The 26991-nt window shown below is 43.9% G+C and overlaps 1 protein-coding gene across 2 annotated transcripts in view; it reads right to left on the reverse strand.

The window, feature by feature from the left end:
• The window catches only part of OSBP2 (oxysterol binding protein 2), a 178447-nt gene extending 155778 nt beyond the window's left edge, over positions 1 to 22669 (reverse strand). For both annotated transcript variants that reach the window (XM_040464062.1, XM_040464061.1), the window contains exon 1: positions 21978 to 22669. In XM_040464062.1, the coding sequence (XP_040319996.1) occupies positions 21978 to 22654 (677 nt within the window). In that variant the 5' untranslated portion in view covers positions 22655 to 22669. The remainder of the gene's footprint in view (positions 1 to 21977) is intronic.
• Positions 22670 to 26991: the final 4322 nt, after the last annotated feature.

Raw genomic sequence — 26991 nt, forward strand, 5'->3', positions numbered from 1 at the left:
CAAGCTGAGTGAATAAATACAGGAGTGTTACACAAGCAAAGGAATAAACCCAGGGAGATGACCCAGCCCTGGAACCACCCAAAGTCCTGCCAAACTCACATTCTTAAGGTAGAACAGTAGGGTAACACCCTACCCTTGAACATCACTCACTGAAAAACCACTAGACCCTTTTTGTGGTTCCACCAAAATGTTAGAATACCATGTACTAGCCACATATAAGGTGGTTCCTAAGAATATTAAGTGAAAATCCTGTCACAGAATATTAAGCAAATACTTTACATCTCAAATTTAGACTAAAATGTCTCATCAGGTAGAAAATGGATGAACATGCTGCTTTTGCTGCCAATACAATAACAACAAACCACAATATTTTCCCAAGTTACTGCACTTTTAAAGTGTGATGTTGGTCAGGCAAAAGCCTGACCCCTGGACTTCACCAGGCAGAATTCCAAGTCCTCTCCCGCATGCCTCCTCAATCTCTCTCAAATCCACCCCCTTCACTGAAGCTGTCCCGCTCAGCCCTGCACTGGGCCATGGTCATCTCTCACCAGGACATACCCACAGCTCCTCCATCAGCCTCTGCCTTGCCCCTGAAAGTCCACTCGTGCTACATTTTTCTAAAACTTCAGTCTGAGTCTGTCAATATGCTGCTTTAAACCTTCAACTAATCTCGTCTTTCTTTTCTTTTTTTTTCTTTTTTCTTTTCTTTTCTTTTCTTTCCTCCTCCACCTCCTGCTGCTGCTGCTGCTGCTGCTGCTGCTTCTCCTCCTCCTCCTTCTCCTCTTCCTCCTTCTTCTTCTTTTTTTTTTTTTTGTTTGTTTTTTGTTTTTTTTTAGAGAGAGTGATAGAGGGAGAGAGAGAATGCTAAGCAGGCTCCATATCCATACCCAGCATGGAGCCCCATGTAGAGCTTGATTCCAAAATGCTGAGATCATGAACTGAACTGAAATCAGGAGTCAGACACTCAACCAACTGAGCCACCCAGGAGGCCCTAATATCCTCTTTCTTCAGGACAAATTCCTTGCTCCTGAATAAGACTTACCAGCTCTTCCTGAGCTAAAGTGCCACAACATTTTTCAAGGGCTGAAAGTAAAGAACTGTCAACTCAGAATCCAGTGAAAATATCCTCCAAGAATGATGGAAAGGTAAGGCAATTCTCAGATGAAGGAAAACAAACATTCTTTTAGACCAGCATACCTACCCTAAAAGAATGGCAAGAGAAAGATTCTCTAGAAATAAAGGAAATGATACAAGAAGGAATCTTAGAACATCAAAGAGGAAAAAAGAACATGATAAACAAAAATATGGATTAAGACAATAGATATTTCTTCTCTTGAGTTTTTAAACTATGTTTGACGGCTGAAGCAAAAATTAAAACACTGTATGATGTGATTCTACATGTATATAGAGGAAAATGTAAGACTACACTATCCTATTAATAGGGGAAGGTAAAGGAACTTACAGGGAAATAAAGTTTCTATACTTCATTGAAACTAATTAAATGACATCAACAGATGTGATAAATTATATATACACACACACACACACACACACACACATACATAATGTGTGGAGGAACCACTAAAAAAGTTATCCAAAGATATATACTCAAAAACACTTTAGAATTATTAAATATAGTTACCATATGATCCAGCACTTCCAAGAGAAATATAACCAAGAGAAATGAAAACATACGTCCACACAAAAACCTGTACACAAACTTTTATAATAGCATTACACATAAATGGTAGAAATAACCCAGATATCCATCAATAGATGAATGGACACAAAAAATGGTATGTTATACAGTGAAATTATATTCATGCAATGGAATATTATTCAGCCATAAAAAGGAACAAAGAAATGATATATGCTACAACTTGGATGAACCTTGAACATAGTGCTAAGTGAAAGAAGCCAGTCACAAAAGTCCATGCATTGTATGATTCCATCTGTATGAAAGTCCACAAAAGGGAAATACATAGAGACAGAAAGTATATGAGTGGTTGCTTAGGACTGGGGGGAGATTCAGGGGTGGAGAGATGGGTAAGGGAGTGATAACTAAATGGTATGGGGTGTCTTTGGGAGGTAATGAAAATGTTCAAAAATTGACTATGATAGTTGCACATATCGGTGAATATATTAAAAATTATTAAGTTGTAGACTTTAAATTCATGGTATATGAATCATATCTCAAAGATTAGAACAAGAATAACAACTGAAATATACCAAATGGCACCAAGTCAAGAAGTTCATAATGATGCTTAAAAAATAAGTCATTAGTGACCCTGGAGAGATGCTAGAGGTCCAACTCATTTGTCTGATAACTGGTGAATAAAGGAAATCATGGTGCATTTTTCCTACTGTTTCCATAGTAACTAAACTATTGGGTAACCAAATGGTTAGATGAGGGGAAGTTTCTCTTTATAGAATCATTTTCACTAATAACTACAAAAGGAATGATAGAATATTATCATTTTGCACCCTGTACTGAACTAATGGGTCTAGGAATTTGTCCTCAATGACTGCTGGTGTGTATGTGTGTATGTATGTGTGTGTGTGAGAAAGAGAGGGAAGAACTAGACAACACGTGTCCCCTTTTAATATATCCATGAATCATTTTGCCAATATAATTGAAACTTACTCTGAATTTCTATTCATCAGTTTACAGTAAATAAAGGAGATAGAAGGGTATCATAAACAGCATTATGGAGATGAAATCAGCAAAATCCAGTCTGTGGGAAACTACAGAACAAATGACCTAGTTTTTTCAACCAATAAATTGCAAGAGAAAAATAAAGAGATGGGGAGAACCTATAAATCACAAGAGACTGGGGAACCCCTTCTCCTTTCCCAGGCTGTGCTCAGCCATGAGCATCAGGGCAGCCAGGCCCTAAGGCAGAGAGGTTTGGCTGGCATAACCAGCAATATCAGCAATACTAAGGTCAAGAAAATTCATCCAATATGACTGGGTGTGGAGGAACAGAGGAGATTTGTTCAGCATGGCTGGAAGAGTAGTTTTATATAGGAAACTGAGCAAATAAGTAAATATATTAAGGATAGTGGGAACCAGAGCTCTTATTGTTAGATTCTGAAGTTGGAAATATGGAAGGGGAACATGAGGGAAAAAACTGTCTCTATCCACATAGAAAGCCTAGAAGCAGTGATGTCCCAATGACAATAAGCACACCCAGCACTCAATTTGGCTTCTAGATACCACTTTCTAATAAAAGGAACCAGGCTCATCAGAGAAACACACAGTCCAGTACAAGATAAACCAGGGACATTTTGTTGTGCCAAAAGTAAGGAAATGTCCAGAGTGATAGGAAATGTCAAAAAGACACAGGAGCAAAAGACTCCTCCTATCCAAAGCTGGGACAATTTGAGTATCAGTATAAATGAGAGTTACTGATAATAACTCACTGGATGAGACAGAAATCCATGAGGTCATATTGATAAAAACAGATGAGCAGACAAATAAATAAAAAGCTCCTCTTTATAGCACAACACCTTCTAATAAATATGCAAAGAATGGTTATAAGAAAAACCACCAACTGGCAACCATCAAAATGATAACTTATTTGATTTGGCCAAGAATAACCAAAGTGTACTAAAAACCAGGGGATGTGTTAAAGAACAGGGTTTTACCTAGCTTCAAAGTGTCTCCCCATAAAAATACATTCTAATTCTGGGGTGCCTGGGTAGCTCAGTCAGCTGAACTTCTGACCCTTGATTTTGGCTCAGGTCATGATCCCACGGTCATGGGATTGAGCCCCATGTCAGGCTCCATGCTGGGCATGGAATCTGTTTAAGATTCTCTCTCTCTCCCCCTCTGTGCCTCTCCCTGCTCACATGCTCTCTCTCTCTCTAAAAATATAATACATCTTTTAAAAATACCCCAATGTTCATAGCAGCACTCTCAACAATAGCCAAATTATGGAAAGAGCCTAAATGTCCATCAACTGATGAATGGATAAAGAAATTGTGGTTTATATACACTATGGAATACTACGTGGCAATGAGAAAAAATGAAATATGGCCTTTTGTAGCAACTTGGATGGAACTGGAGAGTGTGATGCTAAGTGAAATAAGCCATACAGAGAAAGACAGATACCATATGTTTTCACTCTTATGTGGATCCTGAGAAACTAAACAGGAACCCATGGGGGAGGGGAAGAAAAAAAATAAAAAAGAGGTTAGAGTGGGAGAGAGCCAAAGCATAAGAGACTGTTGAGAACTGAGAGCAAACTGAGGGTTGATGGGGGGTGGGAGGGAGGAGAGGGTGGGTGATGGGTATTGAGGAGGGCACCTTTTGGGATGAGCACTGGGTGTTGTATGGAAACCAATTTGACAATAAATTTCATATATAAATAAAAAAAATACATTTTAATTTAATTCTAATTAATTACACATTATTATACCAATTATATTCTCATTTCATTCTAACTAATCATCCCAATTAACTACACTATAATTTAATTCTAATAAATTACTTATCAATTCTAATTGCTTATAATTCCAATTATTTATTAATTCTAATTAATTAGTTCTTAGTTCTGATTAATTACTTATTAATCAATAATTATAAGTTAGCTTTACAGTAGAGAAATCTGGCAAACACCATCTTAACCAAATGATAAAAGTTACATCACTAGTAGTAGGACAATCAACATCATGTGCCTCTTGATATGGTGCACTGTGAAGGACACAGTAGTGTACCCTGTGGTGTTCCAAAACAAATGCAGGCCCTGAATCTAAACATAAGGGAACACTGGGCAATTCCAAATTGAGGCACATTCTACAAAGTAACTGGCATATATTTATCAAAAATGTTCATGTCATGAAAGACAAGAAAAAATGGAGGAACTATTCCACACTGAAACTCAAGTGACAAGACAAGACAACCAAATGCAATCGATGATCCTGGATTGGCTCTTGTACCTCTAAAGGACATTATTGGGACAAATGGCAAAATCTGGATGGGGTCCATGGATTAGATGGTAGCATTGTATCAATGTTTACACTGTGAATATAGGAAAATGCCCTTATTTTAAGGAATACACACTGAAGTATTAAGTGATAATAGGTATCATGTCTGAAACTTACTTTTAAATGCTTAAGAAATATTATATATAAATATAACATAGAAAATGATAAGGTAAATGGAGTATAGCAACAATTGGGGGTTCTCAGGGATGAGTACATAGGAGTTCTCTGTGCTATTCTTGAAACTTCCTGCTAAGTTTGAAATTATTTCAAAAAAAAAATTTATTTAAAAAATCTGGTGAGAAATATCAACAATTGCAATAAATGGACCTTATTTGGATCCTGATTTCTAGAAACTATGAAAAATGTTTTTAAGTCAATGGGGAAATTTTAATATTGACTGAATATTTGATAACATTAAGGAATCATTGTTAAACTTTTGGGCTTGTTAATGCCATTTTGATTACTTTTTTTTAAATTTTTTTTTCAACGTTTATTTATTTTTGGGACAGAGAGAGACAGAGCATGAACAGGGAAGGGGCAGAGAGAGAGGGAGACACAGAATCGGAAACAGGCTCCAGGCTCTGAGCCATCAGCCCAGAGCCTGACGCAGGGCTCGAACCCACAGACCGCGAGATCGTGACCTGGCTGAAGTCGGACGCTTAACCGACTGCGCCACCCAGGCGCCCCAATTACGTTTTTTTTAAAAGCCTGCTATCTCTATAGAGAAACTGAAATATTTGCAAATATTTATTATTAAAATTATTTTAATGTTTATTTATTTATTTTTGATAGAATGCACATGCTTTGGGGAGGGGCAGAAAGGGAGGGGGGGCAGAGGATCAGAAGCAGGCTCTGTCTGTGCTGACAGCAGAGAGGCCAATGTTTGAACTCACAAACCTGTGAGATCATGACCTGAGCCAAGATCAAGAGTTGGATACTTAACCACCTGAGCCACCCAGGTGCCCCTCTTTATTTATTTTTAAGCAAATTCTACACCCAACATGGGACCCCTTATTAAAGTTATTTTTACTTTAAATCATTTTTAACTTAAATCATTTTTAAACTTAGTCATTAAAATTGGATTAAAGGTACCTTGGATCTGCTTCAAATTAAGTGAGGGTGGAGAGACCATAGACTGATCCAAAAGTAAGACTTGCTCACATTGAGTGATGGGGACACGGGGCTCATCATACCAACATCTCTACTTGTATGTGTTTGAAATTCCCCATAGTAAAAATAAAATCCATTTGAAATTCATTGCATTGGGTGCCTGGGTGGCTCAGTCGGTTAAGCATCCAACTTCAGCTCAGGTCATGATCTCACAGTTCGTGAGTTCGAGTCCTGTGTCAGGCTCTGTGCTGACAGCTCAGAGCCTGGAGCCTGGTTTGGATTCTGTGTCTCCCTCTCTCTCACTGCCCTTCTTCTGCTCATGCACGCTCTCTCTCTCTCTCTCTCTCTCTCTCTCTCTCTCTCTTAAAAATAAACATTAAAAAAATTTTTTTAGTTAAAAAAAAAAAGCAATCCATTGCATTTTAAATTCTTCCCTGTGTCGGGGCGCCTGGGTGGCCCAGTTGGTTAAGTGTCCGACTTTGGGTCACGTCATGATCTCGCAGTTGGTGAGTTAAAGCCCCATGTCGGGCTCTGTGCTGACAGCTCGGAGCCTGGAGCCTGCTTCGGATTCTGTGTCTCCCTCTCTCTCTGTTCCTCCCCTACTCTCACTCTGTCTCTCTCTCTCTCAAAAATAAATAAAGATTAAAAAAAAATTTAAATTCTTCCCCGTGTGTAATGGCAACCAACAGCAGTGCTGAACTGTTTTTTTTAAAGGATTTTTATTTTTTTATTTACTTACTTACTTACTTATTTTTAAAGTTGACTTATTTATTCTGAGAAAGAGGAGAGAGAGCATGTGCAGGGGAGGGACAGAGAGGGAGAAAGAGAATCCCAAGCAGGCTCTAGGCTGACAGTGCATAGCCCAATGCAGGTCTTGAACTCATGAACCCATGAGATCATAACCTGAGCCAAGATCAAGTCAGATGCTTAACTGACTGAGCCACCCAGGCATCCCTATTTATCTATTTTTAAGTAAACTCTACACCCAACATGGGGCTTGAACTCACAGCCCTGAGATCAGTCATATGCTCCACCAACTGAGGCAGCCAGGCACCCCTGGGCTGAATTACTTTAATGATGAAGGGGACCTCTTGAGTCCCAGTGAGCCTGGCACAAGAATGAGGCTGTGCACTGAGTGTCTCAGGAGGAGATAAAAGATGACAGGTCCCCAGGGCAAAGGGATGGATCTATTTCAAGACCTAGTCATGGGTACAGAACAATTCAGGATAGTTGAACAGATTTGTTTTTTTAAATCATCACACAATCTCTGGAGCTGCAGCCACAATCTACAGAATGTTCTAGCAACCTAGATTCTTCCTTTTACAAGTGATCTGTTAGCTTAAAATTTCAGCAACACTAAACATATCCCCCTACCAAATACTACACTAAACAAAGAAGGTTCTAAAAAAGAAAATCAGCTAGCAAGCTAAGCAAAAGACTAGAACACTACAAATTAGAAGTCAATTAAGGAAACACTTAGATTGAATTTTAACACACGAAAACCAATTACAAATTTAAATGCACAGATTACAATATAAACTTACAGATCTGACCGTGAGACACATAATTTATTCAGGAATTCTATTCCTTCCTTTCATGGCCTCCAGTATTATGAACACTGATATTAATATTAGATGGAATAATCTTATGTGAAAGTGACTCCCACTGAGCTTCAAGTGAAGCAGAAATGGCAGCTAAACTCCAATCAAAACATGACAGCAGCCTGCAAAACTGAAGGTCTCACACCACAGGCAGCCACAGATTTCCCAAACAGAGACTGTGTTTAAAACAACTCTCACCCCCACTTGTCATGTTCACTGTTTCATTCAGTCAGTGTGGCAGGCCAGGCAGTAGGTTCAGACCATTGAAAAAAACAGCACAGGTCCAGGCCTCCATGGGGTGGTGGCTCTCCTGGGCCCCCAGAGAATCCAACAAGAGTGAATGAGCTTCTGTCTCTCCTCTGCCATTTGGACTGAATGAGGGAAGGGCCCTGTCAGCAGAGAGGGGTCTTCCTATGAACACGTTTCTGAACTCCAGAAGGATAGTGCACAGCATGGGTACACCCAAAAGAGCCCTCAAATATGTCTTCTCCATCCTCTGGCAAATCTAGCCCTGCTTTCCTTGATTGTACATGTTAAACAGGAGTGTGAGGTTAAACAGGAGGTTTTCACTAGTTAAGCATTTACTACTAGCAAAATCCTTACATTCAAAACATCTCTTTCACTTCTGAAAGAGTTTACCAAGTACTTCCTCATGGTTTGTTTTGAACAGTCAAGTTGGGTTGTTTATAGATCACAAAAGTGGGGGCCACAGAGGTTTGGAGACTTTCTCCCACATTGGCAGGGATGATTGTGTAACTAACAGGGTACTGTGGAAATTACATAGTCAAAAAGGTCAAAAAGGCTTTAAAAATTGTGATTTCTGCTTGCTCTCTCTTGGATCACTCTCTCTGGAAAAAGCCAGCTGCCATGCTGTGAGGACATTCAAATAGCTCTTTGGAGAGGTCCAAAGAGAGAGACACCGAGGCCAGCATCACTTTGCAAGGCACATGAGTGAGCCATCTTGAAAGTGAAGCCTCCAGCCCCAGTCAAGCCTTCAAGTGAGTGCAGCTCTCATGAGACATCCCAAGCCAGAATCACCCCAACTAACCGCCCACTCAGGAATTCTAGACCCACAGAAACTGTGAGATAATGTTAATTGTTGTTTTAAGCCACTAAATTTTAGGATGATTTGTTATGCAGCAAGAAAGAATACACAGGGACACAGAGCCAGCATCTCTGAGGATGAAGAATATGGCTGCATGGAATGGATAAGTCCATCCCTGTGGGACAGAGAAACATTCCATTGAGCATGGATGTTGCCTGGAAAGCTATCTCAGCTCAACAGAGGGAGAACTTTCTAACAGTCCAAGTTATCTAAGGAATACCAGCTTGTCTTGGAAGATAGGTCTGTTCTCTGTCACCACAGAGGTTTGCTCAGAGGCTGGTGCTGATGGGGCAGATACGCCATAGGAAGCAGTCAATGAACAGAGAGATAATTAGATTGGATGACTTTTAAGTTCCTTTCCTACCAAAGATTCTTCCACTGCCACACCATGCAGGGACCTGGAGAACCTTGCTCACCAGCTTCCTAGGCACCAATGACATGCCCGTACAATGTGTGTCTGGCTAACAGTTTCTGAAAACGGATTCTTTCTGGGAGGAAGCAGACAACACATGATCTACTGGTCCTGACTTCAAACAGCTGTACATGCACATGAGTGGCATATTGCCACCAAGTACAATCTAGGGCTGACAGGGGAAGGGAGGCAGGAGGGCTTCAGCCCGAAGTCATTAATGTCTAAAAGGTTGCAAAAGCAGGGCACATTGTGAGGCACTCAGGTAAATGCAAGTGACAGAGAAAACACTATGGAAATCTGCTCAGGGGTTAAGAATGCCCTAATCACATCTCCTGAAGGCAATGACTCAGTAAACTGGCAGACAAAATAAATTCAAACTTAGAACTGCAGGACTCAAAAGGAAATTACTTCTGTGCCTGCATCTGGCAAAATAATTTCATTTTCTAAAAATGGAAAATTCAAGGAAAATGTCTGTTTTTTAATGTTTATTTATTTATTTATTTATTTATTTATTTATTGAGAGACAGAGAGAGACAGAGCATGGGCAGGGGAGGGGCAGAGAGAGAGAGGGAGTTACAGAATCCGAAGCAGGCTCCAGGCTCTGAGCTGTCAGCACAGCAGGGCTCAAACTCACCAGCTGTGAGATCATGACCTGAGCTGAAGTCGGACGCTTAACCAACTGAGCCACCCAGGTGCCCCAAGGAAGGTGTCTTTCTTGTCACAGCATGTGAACAATGTAGCAAAAGGTGGTACCCTCCCACACTCAGCCTGCTTGCAAGTCTCCCCAAACTGGGAACAGGAACACACCATTAGCCCATCTGTGGCTCAGCAAAACCAGCCCCAGCTCCAGCTGCCTGGACTCTGATCTCTAAGCCACTAAGTCAATAGACATTTCCATGCCAAGCCCAGATCATCTTTGATATTTCATATCTCTTCCAACTTCTTTTAATCAGCTCCCCATCAAATTCTCAGGAAGCTGGGGCTAAAAGGAACCCCATAGGTCTCCCAGTCCAGGCCCTTTATTTGACAGATGATTAGTGGGATCATTGGAAGGAAGGTTAGAGGCTGGGATAGACTGAAGTATTTTCCCCAATTCCTAATGTCCTTCATGAATTACAATTACATGTCCACACCCTTTGTCATTGGACTTTGGAGGATCACTCACTACAGTGGGGAGTGGGTACCCACTGGCCCCACTGATATTGGAAGAGGCCATATGCCTTGATTCAGCCAACAGAATGTGGACCAGAGTAAAGGTGTGCGGGCTCGAGCCAGGGTGCTTCCTTTCCTGCTCGGCCTCCTACACTTCTACTATCATGGGGAGAAGACTGACTCTGCTAGCCTACTTGTTCAAAGCAGAGGAGTGTCCCAGGTGCTGCTGCTGGAGGCAGAGCTGCCCCAGCCATCTGCAGACGTGCAAACAAGAATAAACCCCCCTTGCTTTAAACCTCTGAATTTTGGGGTGATTTATTTTGAGGATGCCTGATCCAGGAGTACAAGTGAGATGAGGACCCAGTTCTAACTCTCATCTACCCTCTCCCCTGTTAAGAATACACATGGGGCGCCTGGGTGGCTCAGTCGGTTAAGCATCCGACTTTGGCTCAGGTCATGATCTCACAGTTTGTGAGTTCAAGCCCCGCATCGGGCTCTGTGCTGACAGCTCAGAGCCTAGAGCCTGCTTTGTGGATTCTGTCTCCTGCTCTCTCTGCCTCTCCCCTGCTCGTACTCTGTCTCTCTCTCAAAAATAAATAAAACATTTAAAAAAAAAAAAAAAGAGTACACAGAGCCCATTGTCACTGTGGTATGACAGTAGAGGAAGAAACCAGAAGATGATCTTGGAGAGGCAGAGATGAGGCTGGTCCTAAGAATAAGCAGTGGTTGTATGTATTTGGGATGCTTAGAAGATGAAAAAGGAGTCTCTTGTGCCAAAATGCAGATACCTGTCAGCAATCTTTGTCAGCAACCTAACTGAGTGCTTTTGATTTCAACCCACTTTCTCTTTCGCTATCACAATCATTTTTTTTTTTTTTTTGCAAGTAGGGGGCTTAGTAGCTGGTTACAGAAACCTAGAGATGTGGGAAGGGAACTTAGATGTCTGTTTTCTTGGATAAACTTCCCACAGTCCCAGACAACGGAGCTGCAAGTGGACCCTGAAATGGCACAATGTCCTATCCAATAAGTATACATGTTTTCCAAATAGGTTTGATTTTCATCCTTGCATATATGGTGCCAAGGGTACTAAGACCACTCAATGGGGAAAGGACATCTTCAGCCAATGGTTCTGGGAAAACTGAATGTCTACATGCAAAAGAATGAAATTAGAGCCTTGACTGACTCCAGGGTTGGGACAAGACAAGTGCAAGAAGAGCCTGGAACATGTTTTCAAGCTAGACACAGGAAACTCTTAATCCCATCAGAGTCCTATCCAAAGGACTCCAGAACCAACTGAAGAGGCCTCCCTGAGGGCAAAGACAAGGCAGGACAATAGAAACATCATTAAGTGCAATACAACAGTGGGTCGACACACGGCAAACATGTTTGTATCCATGAAATGATAGTGGGTTTGAGAAAACAAACCAAACAGGTTGGTCACCATTAGAAGATAAGAACCAACTCATGATTTTGAAATCTTGTGATTAAAGGGAAGAACACATTACCTCTTGGATCAAGTTTCTAGATCCATCTGCTGAATTAAAGAACTACAGAGGACACAGGAACTTGTTAACTGACACCAAGAGAATGCAATCAGCAAAACCCAGACTGTGTGAAATTCTATGGGTGGACCTCATTTTGGTCCTTGTACAAACAAATGTATCAAAAAACCATTCACAACATTTGAGACAATTAAAACTGTGGACACTGGATATTTGGTGATAATCAGGAATTATTATTATTTTTAGTGTAACAATGGTATTGCAGATAAGTTCTTAAAAATCCTTACCCTTTAGAGAGATATACTGAACAATTTACAGGTGAAATGTGATATTTGTGATTCACTTTGAAATGGTATTGGCAGGAGACTGAGATGAAATAAGATTGGCCAGAAACTTAGTAATTGCTAAAACTGGGTAATGGGTGCACGGGGGTTTATTATACTATTGTCTACTAATGCATATGTTTAAACTTCTTCACCAAAGTTTTATTTATTTTTTTAATGTTTACTCATTTATTTTGAGAGAGAGAGAGAGTACACAAGCAGGGGAGGGGCAGAGAAAGAGGGAGAGAATCCCAAGCAGGCTCTGCACTGTCAGCACAGAGCCTGACATGGGTCTCCATCCCATCAACCATGAGATCATGACCTGAGCCAAAATCAAGAGTCCAACACTTAACTCACTGAGTCATCCAGACACCCCTCTCCAAAGAATTTAAAAAAACTTTTTAATGTTTTATTTATTCTTGAGAGAGAGAGAGACAGAGCACGAGCAGAGGAGGGGCAGAGTGAGAGAGGGACACAGAATCTGAAGCAGGCTCCAGGCTCTGAGCTGTCAGCACAGAGCCCAGCCTGGGGCTTGAACTCACAAACCGTGAGATCATGACCTGAACCGAAGTCAGATGCTTTACTGACTGAGCCACCCAGGCGCCCCAATTAAATACAAATGAGTACAATGAATTCTCAATAATGTCACATATCCTTGGTTCACAATAAGCCTCAGAAAAGGAGCGAAAATCTGAGCGATGTATAGCCTCTGTGGTCACTCCGTTTCTCCTGGCAATTCAGTGATGTCCCCTGGGCTATTGCAATAGCATGTTGAGTCTTTATAGCATGTAAAAAAAATAAATAAATAAAATTACAAAAAGTCTTCTATTAAAAAAAAAAAAAAAAGACTTCACAGGAATTTGAGACTCTACTAAGTAGAAGACACTATGCCCGGGGTGCCTGGGTGGCTCAGTCGGTTAAGCGTCCGACTTCAGCTCAGGTCACGATCTCACGATCTCGCGGTCCGTGAGTTCGAGCCCCGCGTCGGGCTCTGCGCTGACAGCTCAGAGCCTGGAGCCTGCTTCGGATTCTGTGTCTCCCTCTCTCTCCGCCCCTCCCCCGTTCATGCTCTGTCTCTCTCTCTCTGTCTCAAAAATAAATAAACATTAAAAAAAAATTTTTTTTAATTAAAAAAAAAAAAAAGACACTATGCCCAGAACCCTAGGGAACACTACAGTGAGAAAACACAGCCCCAGGCTATGGAGTGGAGGAGCCAGGTATTAATCTTATAGAGGGAGATAAACCAAAATCCTGCTAATAGGGGTGCACAGCCAAATGATATAATACAAAACAAAAAAGCGTCAGAGGAAGAATGGTTCTGCCAGCCCAGCTCGTCACAGGGGAATCCAGGCAGGTTCATCCTGAGATGACTTGGAATTAACTGTCAGTTAGGATGTCTATAGCAATGAAGAGGGGATGAAGGGATGGCCAGTATGGAGATTTGAATAGGATACTGAAGGTCATGTGGTTTGCAGAGGGGAAATAAGGCAAATTAGATAGAAGAAGGGTCAAGGCCAGGGGATTGAGAGAGAGGGAGGGGGAGAAAGGGAGGGGGCACTCAGCTGGGAAGGACAATGAATGGTGAGCCCAGTAAAGTCACACACTATATTTCAGGAAGACAGTACCTACTGCTGCTTCAGAACAACACAATCTGGCAGTTTTCTATGCAAGCTCAGCAATGCCATATGCCCGCTTCTTGGTTTAGGCAATGGCCCAGCAAAGCAGATCAAATGGTATGAGTCAAGATTGTTAAATCAGCCTTCAATGCACAGAGCTGTGGCTGAGCATGTGATGAGGTGTCAAGAGGAGTGAAGCTTAGTGATCAGAACTCTTAAAAACGGAAACAGACGCAGGAAGTAGTCCCATATAAAAGAAAAAAAAAAAATACAACACCCAGCATGACCCTGAAACTCACTGACAGTTTGCTTCATGTGTGTGATTATGAAAGGAGCCTCTTAAAGCCACATCTCTGTGTGGTGACACCTGGTATGTGTGATTCACCACACATCAAGCTGCCAATGTCAATTTTGTTCAGGGTGTTTCTTACCATCTCCTACTCCTTGTATGTGAGTTTACAGTATAGTGTACTTCTCTCCCCCTAGGACAAGCAGACATTGATCCTAGTTAAGGAAACTCACACCCTTTTCACAGACCTGTCTTTCTTTACTGACATAGTCTATGAACTATACCCCAGAAGACTACAGAGGCATGAAAGCTGCATGCTTGGATACCCAACTTCCTGGGAGCTCCCCCACAACACTGTGTCTGAACTGCTGGCCTTTTACTTAATGGCCAGGATGGGTATGGATTCCCCTCCTCCCCTTCCTCCTCCACCCAGTGGTTTGATGGTGGTATGCATGTCTATCTCCCACACTGCCTTATAGATCGTTGGCCCTCAATAAAAGATACAACCAGAGCTGGTGTATGCTTACTGTTGCAAATGTTCCAGACTGCTCATCAGGCCCCAATCTTGGATTAACAGACCCTTCCCAAAGAAGGCACAAGCGTCAGTAGCAGCTGAAGAACTCACACCAGACATTCCATCAAAGGCACAAAAGTACTTGCAGAGGAAGTCCATGTAGCAAGTGTACCCTAGACATATGCAAAATCCAAGTCACCAAAGGGTACTGGGGAAGGTCTAGATTACAAAAGTGTCTTTGAAACGATAAAGGGACAACCAAGTGACCAGAACTCCATAGAGAAGGCCCTCAGACATACAGAGCAGCAGGCCACACCCATACCCTGCACGACTGGCACATGCTTTCTCTGATAGAAAATAAGAAGCCACTCTGCCACTCAAAGCCAAAGGTAAGCACTTACTCTCCTTGAACCAGAGCACGTGTTGGCCCTTACCCCTGCCTGACATCACTGAAGTCTGCAAGGAGGAAGGAAGTCAGAGCTGTGCAGAAAAGAATTAACACGGCTGGCCTGAGACTACTTACCCTTTGAAAGGCCTGCACCTGAGATTTGCCCTTGGCCGGCATCTGGGAACCTGGATTTGGGGAAGTCTCCCCCCATTCACTAACTGCTAAAGGTGGCTCATTGTGCCTAAACTACTTGTACAAAACTGTGGTCTCTGCTGAATACCTTCTTTCCTTCTGGGAGTCTGGACTTTGGGTATATGCCAGGCAGAGGGTACCCATGTGGTCAGCCCCCAGTAAAAACCATGGCCACTGAGTCTCTAATGAGTTTCTCTGGCTGACAACATTTCACATTTCATTGCTGGAGGTATTGAGCATGTTCTGTGTGACTCCACTGGGAAAGGACTCTCAGAAGCTTGCACCTGGTTTCCCCAGACTTCGCCCCATGCCCTCTCCTTCCTCTTGCTGATGGTGCTTTGCCCCCTTTCACTGTAATAAAGCATAGCTGTAAGCACAAATAGATGCTGAGTCGTAGGAGTCCTCCTAGCTCCTTATGTAACCTGGAGTTAGTCAACACAAGACCACACTAGGGGTCTCCCCAATGTGAGGTGATAGAGTTCATGAGCTGTCCCTGGTGCTGTCCATGAGCTCCTACTTTTTGTTCCAAATAATAGAACAGCACTCCTGGTCTGCACTCCTCACTGAAACCATGAGCTGGAAATCCCTCTGATATCTGTGGAGAATCCCACAGAAATGAGGGCCTATTACCTGATTGGTTCTAACATTTTGGGGTGGGAGCCTCACCTCTGATCCATGGCCTGCTTCCCACAGGGTCTTACACATGGAGCGTGTGCAAAGCAAACCGTCTGGTGAACATGAAACTAGTTTTGAAGGAGCGATAAAATCACAAAAAGCCCTTTTAACAGCTTTATCTTTGCTCCCCATTCCTCCAACTTTATGAAGTGACAAATCGTCTTAGGTATATAGAGACCATATGCACAAACACTTGTAACCCTATGGGAATACAAATGAGGAACACAGAAAGAGGTTACTGTTTCATTGAAAAGCCTATTTCAACACATTCAAATCTGTCAACATAATATATCCAGATAATCTCTATTTTATAACTATAGCTTTTCCGGCACGCCAGGCTTAAGCCAGTAATCTCCCACTTATCATCCAAATCTCCTTCCAGCAAACAAGTTTTTAAAACTGAAAACAAATTAAGAAAATCCAAGTTTGGCACTAACATACTTGGCTTTCTGAAATCTCATAAAATTGCAGGCAATTCTCATTCATTCACTTACTCATCCATTCAGATTAACCAAGCTACTGAGAACATACTGGCAACAAAGCACCCTGCTAGGCCCTATGCAGAATACAAAGATGCTGCACTTGGCCATGATGTTCCTTTGCTGCAAAGCTATCTGCAGAGATGCCTACAGGCACACTGTGTGTATGTGGCACCCAGAGAAGGAAGACATGGCCCTTGGATCAGTCAGGGGCCACTGTGGGCATTTCAAACAGGAGAAAACCAATGCAGGGATGTATGAACACAAGGGATGGAACTGTTGAAAAAGAATCCTGGAGAAGACAAGGCAACTCCAGGGCCACTGGGTGGGGATGAGCTGTCCAGAGCAGAATTTGGAAGCTGGGACACCAGTGAAGCAGAAGGCAGACCTGAACCACAAATGTGGCACTAGGAACGGAGAGGAGGGACTAGAGGAGAAAGACAGGCAGAGCTCACAATTCCATCTGATGTCGGAATAGGGAGGGAGGAGGCAGCAAGCATGACTCAGAGGTTTGCAGCTATTCATAGAAAGAAAAGTTAGCAGGAGGAGCAGGCTTGGTGGGGAAAATTACAATTCATGTCACCAGACCTTGCTAAGAATGTTGGTGTGTACCGTGCTTCTCCAAAGTATGCTACCAGTCCACTCATGACCTTTTTGCCACACCCTTATGCTAAATGTGAAGAAAATAGACTTCAAACAAATGTGGACACATTAGCAACCAACGCATTTCTTCTCAGCTTCCTAACGGTCTCACGGTATGAAACACTGAATGATATTTTAAAGCCGAATCCAATATGGTAAGGCCACCATCTTCTAGGGTAGAGACCCCAGTGGCTTAACCTGCAGACCTGCACTCTTAACTTCACGTTTTTCAGGGACATTTTGCAACTTTCCCATATCTGTCCTATGAGTATTACCTAAAGTGACACTGAGGACACTACTATTTCCTGGCACCCAGTCTCTGTGACAGTGGCTTTTGAGAGATGGCCTCGCTGGAAGAATGAGTGCACGATCCATCCTAGAGGCAAAGATGTCTTGGTGTGCCATCTTCTCTCACCTGGCCACAACCCCACAATGGGCCCAGCTCACCAAATATTCAATGGTCTTCCTCACCAAAAGGCTTTCAAATTTTACTCTCACTTGACTGAAGCCTTCTTTCTTACAGACCCAGACTAATTTCTTTGAGGCCTCCCTTGCTAACTGCCTTAGCCATTCCTACCTGCACAGATCAGCCTGAACAACAAATAAATTAAAACAAATGCTCCTGTTTGAAATCATTTCCTGGGAAACAAATGTCATTTATAGTGTCACTGAATAAGCAACTGGTATAAACAAAGCTGAATTTTGCTTAACCAAATCAATTTTGTCATTAATGTCGATAAAGCAATATGCGTGAAATGGTCTTTCCCTAAGGACTTGCTGAAGACGACACCTTTGAAAATTCCACATCATTTATGAATTTTTCCTTAATGTCATGTAATCACATGTTCTCTGTGAGATGAGAGAACTAGGGATACATGGGAACCAACAACCAAAAGAAAAAAAAAAAAAAACTGAGCACAAACCATATTCTCTTTGTTTGTATCCAAACAGATATGTGATTAAGAATGCCAGCAATGGAGGGGCACCTGTGTGACTCAGTCAGTTAAGCTTCCAACTCTGAATTTTGGCTCAGGTCATGATCTCACAGTTTGTGAGTCCGAGCCCCACATCTCCACTGTCAGTGCAAAGCCTGCTTGGGAGTCTCTCTCTCTCTCTCTCTCTCTCTCTCTCTCTCTCTCTCTCACTGCCCCTCCCCTGCTTGTGCTCTCTCTCTTTCAAAATAAATAAATAAACAAACAAACAAACAAACAAACAAACAAACTTAAAAAAAAAAGAATGCTAGCAATGGAATAAGAACCGTAACTCCTGTATTTATTTATATTCCTAGCACATTGTTGGAAAGAAGTAAATACCTGCCAACAATTCCTGATACTTCCCAGAAATTGTTTTTACACGTGACAATATTTAGAGTATTTTTTTAATCCTGATAACATGACTGTTACTAAGCCCAGCTGTTGGCACTATGCACTTTCTCTCACTATGTACCTAGAATAAGCTTAGGTGATCAAATGAGCTTCTCAAGCAAAATCCAGGAGAGAAGTACCTGAAGAAGTCACACTTAATAGAGAAATTCTAATCCAAACCTCCACTGACTTTACATTAAGGTAAAAATAATGAGCAATTCAGGCCAAAATGACAAGATACCATAGTATGCCTATTTGATTGGTAAAAATCAATGCTGATGATACCAAGTGTTGCAAAGAATACAAATCCACAAAATCTATTAACTGCCAGTGGGAGTCTAAATTGATACAACTGCTTTGGCTAACAGTTTGGGCATTATATAAGGGGAATTTTCACATTCCTACAACCTGGCAATTTCACCCAAGAGAAACCCCTGCATGTGTACTAGAATTATCATGGTCACCCATCAACAGGAAAATGCATAAATGAAAGTGGCACACTCACATCCTGGACTGTTATACAGCAGTCAAAATGAGCCCCCCTCTCCAAATCATATATTGTACAATACTCTTTTTATCAAGTTAAAAATGGCTGAAATGAAAAATATGGGGCTTTTAAACTGTACATAAAGGAGATAAAACTAAATAAGGAGGAAAGAAAGAGGATAGTGAGCAAAATTTGGGATGGTGGCTACCCTGGAGGGAGGGAGGCTGGAGGATGGGATTAGGAGAGAGAGCACAAGAAATGTGTGCCCACATTTTCTCTGAAGACATTTCTCCAAACACCAGGCTTCACTTAGTTAAAAAATAATAATAAAATAAAATCAGAGTGGTCTTTCCAAAAGGGAAGCTTGTGAGAGAAATGGCTCTGATTCCTTCTCCACCCGGGTGCATCAGCCCAATAGGTTAAACCTGGCTCTACCTGGCCCCTAAGGAAGAGAGATCATGAACAAAAATTCTCTCACCCTGTCTGCAGCCCACAAACTTGTATCTTGCCTCTCTTCTAGCCACACACACACTTAGAGAACTACTGAGAGCCGGGGTTCCAGGGAGGGTGAGGAGAGAACACACATGAGCAGGCACAGACAGAGCCCTGGGTAACCCACCCCACTGCTGTCAGCACCGTGAGCAACAGGCCTACAGGGCACTCAATCCTTGACCACAGCAGGCAGGATGGCAGGATCCAGATCAGAAGCAGGGACAGGAGAGCAGTGTGGTGTCAAACATCTGAACTGCTGAGAAGCACGAGGAGGGCCAGACCAAAGGGTCTTCCAGAGGGCAGAACAGAAGTGCCAGGAAGAAGTGGCAATGTTGGCTCCGCTTCAGAAGGGCCTTTTCTGTACTGGGAGACTTACCCATCTCCAGTGGCACCACGTACAAGTGGGCACCTCTGGGTAAGCCACTGAAGTTTGGTCATTTGGCTTCAGTTTCTCTTCCTATAAAATGGGAATGAGGACATATTCATGGAAAGGCTCCCATGGGACTAAATGATGGCACAGGGCTATACAAATGTCAGGAATCATTCACTCCACCCGGACAAGTCAAATAACTATTCTGCCCATCTTGGAGTCTAGAAATGTCCAAAAGCAAAACTACAGAGCCAGACTATGCAAGGACACACACAAGAAACTTGTTCCGTCCCCCTCCACCCCACAAACCAGTATCTGTCCCCACAACCTTATCAGCAAGCAATAAGAATTTTTCTTGTTACCCAAAGAATCTGCACATTTAAGATAACCTTGAAATGCCAACTGTCTACACACAGTTATTTTTAAGAAAAGAAAATGAGACATCTTTGCCCTTTCAACTAGAATAAAACAAAACAAAAGTGAATGCAATCAGGTTTTACTTCCACTAGCACTGAGGGACCCCATATTCATAAACATTACCTTGATCCCTATAGGTTAGTAATACCTGGTAAATACAGATGATTCAACAATGCTAATTCAGAGATGCGTGGGCATCTGGACACACATCTGGGACAGGCACAGACCATGGAGTACTAAAGGCCCAGGTCAGAATCTCTCTCCATTGCCTATTGGGCCAGTGACTCCTGACAAGCTACATCCTCCTGTCAAACCTCAGAACCCCTCATTTGTACAACAGTGTGGTGGTGAGGATGATGTAAATGTAACGTAAAACTGTGTGGTCTATAGCTGACAATGACACATTTATAACAAATCACTGATGATCCCTATCATTGCATGTCTTGGTGAAGTGTTTATACACCTGACAGAGAATGATAAGTGGGATAAAACACCATTTGGAAAAGGTCCTCTTTTCATTTGGTTGCCTAACTCTAAGAACACTGTTCTGTGTGATCCGGATGGCACAGCTGAGTGAGCTTAGGGACACCAAGACATCACATGAGAAAAGCACATGGAAAGTGTCAGCTTTCTCTCTTTTCAGGAATTAACAACAGTGATCCCCATTTTGGAGTGGGAGCCATCACTTAAGTCCAGTGGAGCTCTTGAATTCTCAGGGGCATCATAGACTGAAACATCCTCTAGAAGCTGTGTCCCAAGAAAGCTGGAGAAGGTCATATAAATCCTATAGTGAGTGACCTGAAGGCATACTGCTTGGCCAAGTGAAGTGACCAAGGTGACCTGAGTTTCAGCAAACAGCAAGGCAGTGCCCTCCTGTTTGCAATGACAATGGAGCAGTTCTTCTCAGACCATGGTCCAGAGCAGCAGCATCTGGGAACTTGGGAGAAATGCCAAATCTCAGGTCCTCCTAGACTCACTGCCTCAGAAACACAGCAGAGGGGCAAGTACTTTGTGGCCCTTCTGGGAATTCCGCTGATGGCTCAGGTTTGAGGACCAATGGCATAGAGTGATCTAAGACCTTGATGTTGAAACTAACCATCCCCAGGAAATACACTAAGGCAATAGCCAGTAAGAAAGGAGAGAAAGCCTTCAGTATCTTTCCCCCTTTCATCCATTTCAGTGGGCAGTGTTAGCTATCTCACTACCTGACTTCAATTTTGAAACCCATGCTGCTTGAAACCCAGCAGGACACTTCTGGTTTTCCACAGAACGCTAAGATGGGCCCTTAAAATGCAGACACTGTGTCTGATGCATCTGTGAGTCTGCTGTGCCCCTCCCAAGGCCTGGCAACCAGGGGTGTCAGGAAAAGTGGGAAATAAACTAAGTGACCAACTAAGGGGGGAACAAACAGTCCCAAGTACTGTGGGTCCCAAGGTACTGAACAAGGTGACTGTCCCCCTCAGTCTTTAACTGAGGACTTAGGTCCTGAACCAGAATCAAAGACTTTGGGGGAACTGACTCTGATTGGCTGCCTGAGGTTCCACAGTTACCAAGACCAGAGGGGCCTGGAGGCCCCAGATCACTCTCTCCCTCCATGTCCCCACTCACTCCTTTAACCCAAGCTTGTCAGAGGTCCTGTCAGAGGAGGTGGAGGTGGGAGGCGGGGGGCTCCCCCATTAGAGGTCAGGGCCCCCAGCCTTTAGAGGTTGGCCAGAGATATTATTTCTCCTGCTAGGGGCTTGTTCCCAAACATCCCTAGGCTAGTGGCAGTGTCCTCCAACCCTAGACGCCCTCTGTCACCATCACTGTAGCATCACCACCCTCCAACGTCAGATGCCCCAACTTGGCACATTCCTACCTGTAGTAAGACAGCAGGCCGTTGCTGAGCACGAACCAGCGCCGCTGGTAGCCTTTCAGGTAGTTGGTCCACTTGAGCAGCCAGCCCTTGAAGCTGTCCAGAGGCAGTAAAGCCATGGGCGCAGTGGAGGTCGTGTCAGTCCCTGACATTGGAACCCCAAGAGGCGTCCTCGCCTGTCCAGGTCGCCCAAGGGGTAGCGGCTTTGACGCCAGCAGCGACCCGGACTCGGGTTTGGTCCAGGACACGCTCCCCGCTACTGGCCCGAGTGCCGGTAGCTGCTCTGGCGAGGTCTTGGGGAAGGGTCCAGCCCCTACACTTGAGCCCAACTCTTGCCAGGGCCCTGACCCCCGCCCCAATCCCAGCAGCAGTTCCGTTCCCGGTCTGGACTCTGGCCTTGGGTCGGACGTCTTCTCAGACGCAGGCTCCAGTCTTGGCACCGGCTCAGAAACTGGCTCCGACACCTGTTGTGACACAGGGTGCCGCTCAGGCTTCGGCACTGGCTGGGGCTGAGGCTTGGGCTGGGGCTTGGGCTCCGGCCCGGAGCCAGGCGTGGAAGCGCTCATGCTCGGCGCCGCCGTGTGGCAGGACAGGCAGGGGACAACCGTGAACAGCGACGAGAGTCCGCGGGAGCGGCCGCCACAGCCGCCGCCTCGGCACAGAGCGGCCGCTTTCCCCATAGAGCCTGCCGACCGGAGCGCGGCCGAGTCGCTGGGAGGGGGAAGCCGGAGGCGGAGGCCGGGGGCGGGGCCGGGGGCGCCGTCACGAGCGCGCGGCACGGGGCGGGAGCACGCGCAGGTCCCCTCGCGGCCCCGTGCGCCCAGTGCTGCCTGCGCCAGCTGACTGTTGTCCTCCCCGCGCTCAGCGGGCCAGACTTGGACCCTTGTCCCTCTCTCGCGTCGCCAGCGCCTGGCTCAGGTCTGGCCCTGGGAAGGCTCTCTGGAAACACCTGTGGCGCTAGAGCTTGGCGACGGGCGACGCGGAAGGGACCGCGCGCTTCAGGCCACCATCCCTGCCTGCGCCCCAGCCCGTGCCAGGCGCTGGGGGAACAATGATGAATGCGGAGCCCGCCGGCTTCCAGCGCAGCTCTGCCTGCCGCGCCCAGCGCCGGCGTTCCCTGTCAGGGGTGGGTTCGCTCACCAAAACCCAGGAAAGCGGGGGTGGGGCGGTGCGGAGAGCGGGTGGTGCCGTGCTCAAAAACCGTGAAATGCGCCCGAAGCACCGGGACCCAGCTGGATGATGCTAAAAGCTGAGGAGGACACCCACCGCCCCCAACGGGAGCCATTACCTGTCTGTGGGTCCTTACCCCCCGCCCCCGACTAGCCGACGATCTGTCTCAATGGCTGAAGCCACTGCCGCCTCCGCCTCCTGAGCAAGCTGGCCTCTAGTTCAAGGCCAGCAGGGCACTTCGCTGCAAGTGGCGACATAGTTCAGGCTCTCTAAAGAATAGAGAGTTTTTGTAAACTGAGCGTTTTAAGTATATATATAAAGGAACATCTAAAAGCAGAGTTCTTAACTTGGACCTCCTGGATATCCTGGGTAATCTTGGCTGGCTGGCTGCGAAGCTTCTGCGATAGGCTGCAGAGTTTTATGTATCTGTGCGTTTTCTAGGGAGATGGACCACGGCTTTCATGAGATTCCTAAAGGAGTCTGTGATACCAGAAAAGTTAAATATCACTGATTTTTTAATGTTTATTAATTTTTGAGAGAGCACACGGGGGTGTGCTCTCTTTATTATTAGTATTAGTATTATATATATATTATATAATATTAATCTATTTAATCTATTAATAAAATAATAAATTTTATTAATTTTTGGTGGGGGTGGGGCAGAGAAAGGGAGAGAGAGAATCCAAGCAGGCTCTGCACTGTTAGCAGAGCCTGACCTCACCAATGGTAAGATCATGACCGGAGTTGGATGCTTAACCGAATGAACCACCCAGGCGCCCCTAAATAATACTGATTTTTAAAAAATTTTAATGTTTATTTTTGAGAGAGAGAGAGAGACAGAGTGCAAGCAAGGGAGGGGCAGAGAGAAAGAGAGAGGGAGATACAGAATCTGAAGCAGGCTCCGAGCTCAGAACTGTCAGCACAGAGCCCAGTGTGGGGCTAGAACTCACAAACTGTGAGATCATGACCTGAGCCAAAGTCAGATGCTTAACGGACTGAGCCACCCAAGTGCCCCAATAATACTGATATTAAAGGGAAAGGTTCATGGCTACCACAAATAATGGGAAATACAAATGGAAATGTTAGATTTGCAACTCCTACCCAGACCCTTCCATCTCTAGACCTCTGTGCAGGCTCCCCTCTGTTCATCCTAATGTGTCTTACCTTCCCTTTGCCCAGTTCTTTCTTGATCTTTGCTTGTGATAAGACTGCCTGTGCAGGGACCACCCTCCTACATGAAGTGATAGACTGAGCAGAGCAAGTTGGAAAGTCCTAGAAAAGGGTGGTGTAGGCACTGGCCAAACAGAACTCCTTGCCATCTTTGCTGGTGACTCTGGGACCTGCCCTTGAATGGTGATCTTACCTGCAGATTTTTGTAGGCTCTGGAGTGCAGACACCTGCTTCTCTTGATGTATTGGCTAAATACAAAGATGGCCCTCAAACTTCAGTGTGTGGAGTCAAGGAAAAGTGGTTGCCTCTGAGAACTGGGCAATTGGGGAATGGAGCTGGGGTGTTTGCTTTTTTCATTTATATCCTTTGAACCTTTTGAATGTTTTAACTGTGTGTGTTTCACATATTCAAAAAATAATAATTGTTTCAGCTCATCCCAAGGAAGCTTATTAGAAATTCAGTTTTCCATCCCCATCTCCCTGGGATTCTGAGTCAGTAGATCTGGAATGGAATCCAAGAGTGTGCATTTTAATGAACTCCCCAGGGGTTTCTGAAGTGGGTGGATCATTGACCACACTTTGATGGACAGTGATGTGGAGGGAAATCTTGGGCTTTGTGCGTCAGATCCACTACAGAAACTCCAGCCCAGCCACTACCTAGCTATGGGAACTTCAGCCACCTCACTTAGCTTCCTCTTGCTCATCTGTAAAATGAGGATAATAATCCCTACCTCACTGACTGAGAGTAATAAAATCATGTCTGTAAAGCACATTTGGCATAGTAGGTGTTTAGTAAGTATTTTCTAGCTATTTAACTAGAGGGTGCTCTGTGAAATGTATTAAACAGAAGCCAGAGCAGGAAGAGATGAGACCAAGGTTAATAAGCTTGGAAAATAGCCACAACGATAGGAAAAGCTCAGTGCCTGCTATGTATGTGCCAGATGTGTTTGCAACCCCAAGGAAGGAAGCCAACTATTAAAAGTTTAATGATCTGTTTTGACTACTTCAATAAATGGATGATAGGATCTAAGTCACCCGCCAGAGTGAGTGAAGAAGGTGTCACAGAAAGGGCAAGGTTTGGGGGGTGGGGCGCCTGGGTGGCTCAGTCGGTTAAGCATCTGACTTTGGCTCAAGTCATGATCTCACGGTTCATGGGTTCGAGCCCCATATCGGGTTCTATGCTGACAGCTCAGAGCCTGGAGCCTGCTTCAGATTCTGTGTCTCCCTCTCTGCTCCTCCCCCACTTGCCCTCTGTCTCTCAAAAATGAATAAACATTAAATTTTTTTAAAAAAAAGAAAGGTCAAGGCTTGCACTGAGTCAGAGGGGCAGGAAGTGGAAGGGCATTTAAGACAAAGGAATCAGTGTGCACAAAGTCCCAAATCAGGAGAGAAGACCTTGTCTGGAAAATGACAAAGAGCTCAGCATATTTGAAAAAGCTGGAAAGGAGATAAAACAGGGAGCTAAGCTAGATGGGCACCATACAATCAGGAATACCCTATATCGTACAGAAAGTGGGCCTCCTGGGCACTGGAGTCTCCTGGGAGATTTTTTTTTACATTTAAAGTGCCAGATTCCACCTAATGGAGAAATGGCTGTCTCCAAGTCTGGGGCAGGAAATATGCGAGATGAGCCTGCCTGAGATATTTTGTCATGCCAGAAAGTAAAGAGGCTAGTCAAGACCACTGTGTGTCAAAAGGACTCAGATGCCATCTTTAAAGGGACTCCCACAGGCCAAAGACAGGACAACTTGAGCATCCAAAAGAATAATGATTACAGTGAGTCAAAACACCAAATATATAAAGATCCAGAAGTTAGGCCCACAAGTTCCTAAAGTTACAAAAAAAAAACAAAAACACAAACAAAAACTTATAGGTTGCTTTTGGTGACCAGCACCAATTCATTTTTCTGAAAACTGAAAATAAAGAGAAAGAATTAAGTCTGTATCCTTCCTTTCTTATACAAACCCTATCTCATAGTAACCAAAGAGTTTATGAGGGAAAAATCTTTATAGACATATTAGCTAATGAATGCAGAAGGAATAATAAAATTAGTGGCGCCTAGGTGGCTCAATCGGTTAAGTGTCTGACTTCAGCTCAGGTCATGATCTCATGGTTCATGGGTTCGAGCCCCACGTTGGGCTCTATGCTGACAGCTCACAGCCTGGAGCCTGCTTTGGATTCTGTGTCTCCCTCTGTCTCTGGCCCTCCTCTGTTCATGCTCTGTCTCTCAAAAATAAATGTTTAAAAAATAAAATAAAATTTAGAAGAAAACATCATCTTTTGGCAACCCCAAATGAAATAATGGATCCAGGCAATGATCATCAAAGCTTCCTAGTGATGGGGTATATGGGCAACTTCATAAAGACTGATCAGGCTGTTGTCAGCTGAATCTACAGATCGAACTCACATCACTGAAAGTGAAACCACAGGATATTATGTGCTTCTGGATATGACACAGTAGGAAACTCATAGCACCACCTATGAAGTATTTTTACTTCTCCCTCCTTTTCCCTCCAAAAGAAACCTCTAAACCTGAAACTAATCAAGCTTCTAGCTTGATCAATACAAAAGAAATGCAGAGGACAGAGGAACATGCTAAATGACCCAAGGAGTCAATCAGTCAAATTCATAAAATAGGAAAATCTAATCAGCAAAACTAAAGGGCAACCAATGGAATG

The sequence above is a fragment of the Herpailurus yagouaroundi genome, unplaced genomic scaffold (assembly GCF_014898765.1).
Source record: "Herpailurus yagouaroundi ecotype Mexico unplaced genomic scaffold, PumYag 428, whole genome shotgun sequence".
Lineage (NCBI taxonomy): Eukaryota > Metazoa > Chordata > Mammalia > Carnivora > Felidae > Herpailurus > Herpailurus yagouaroundi.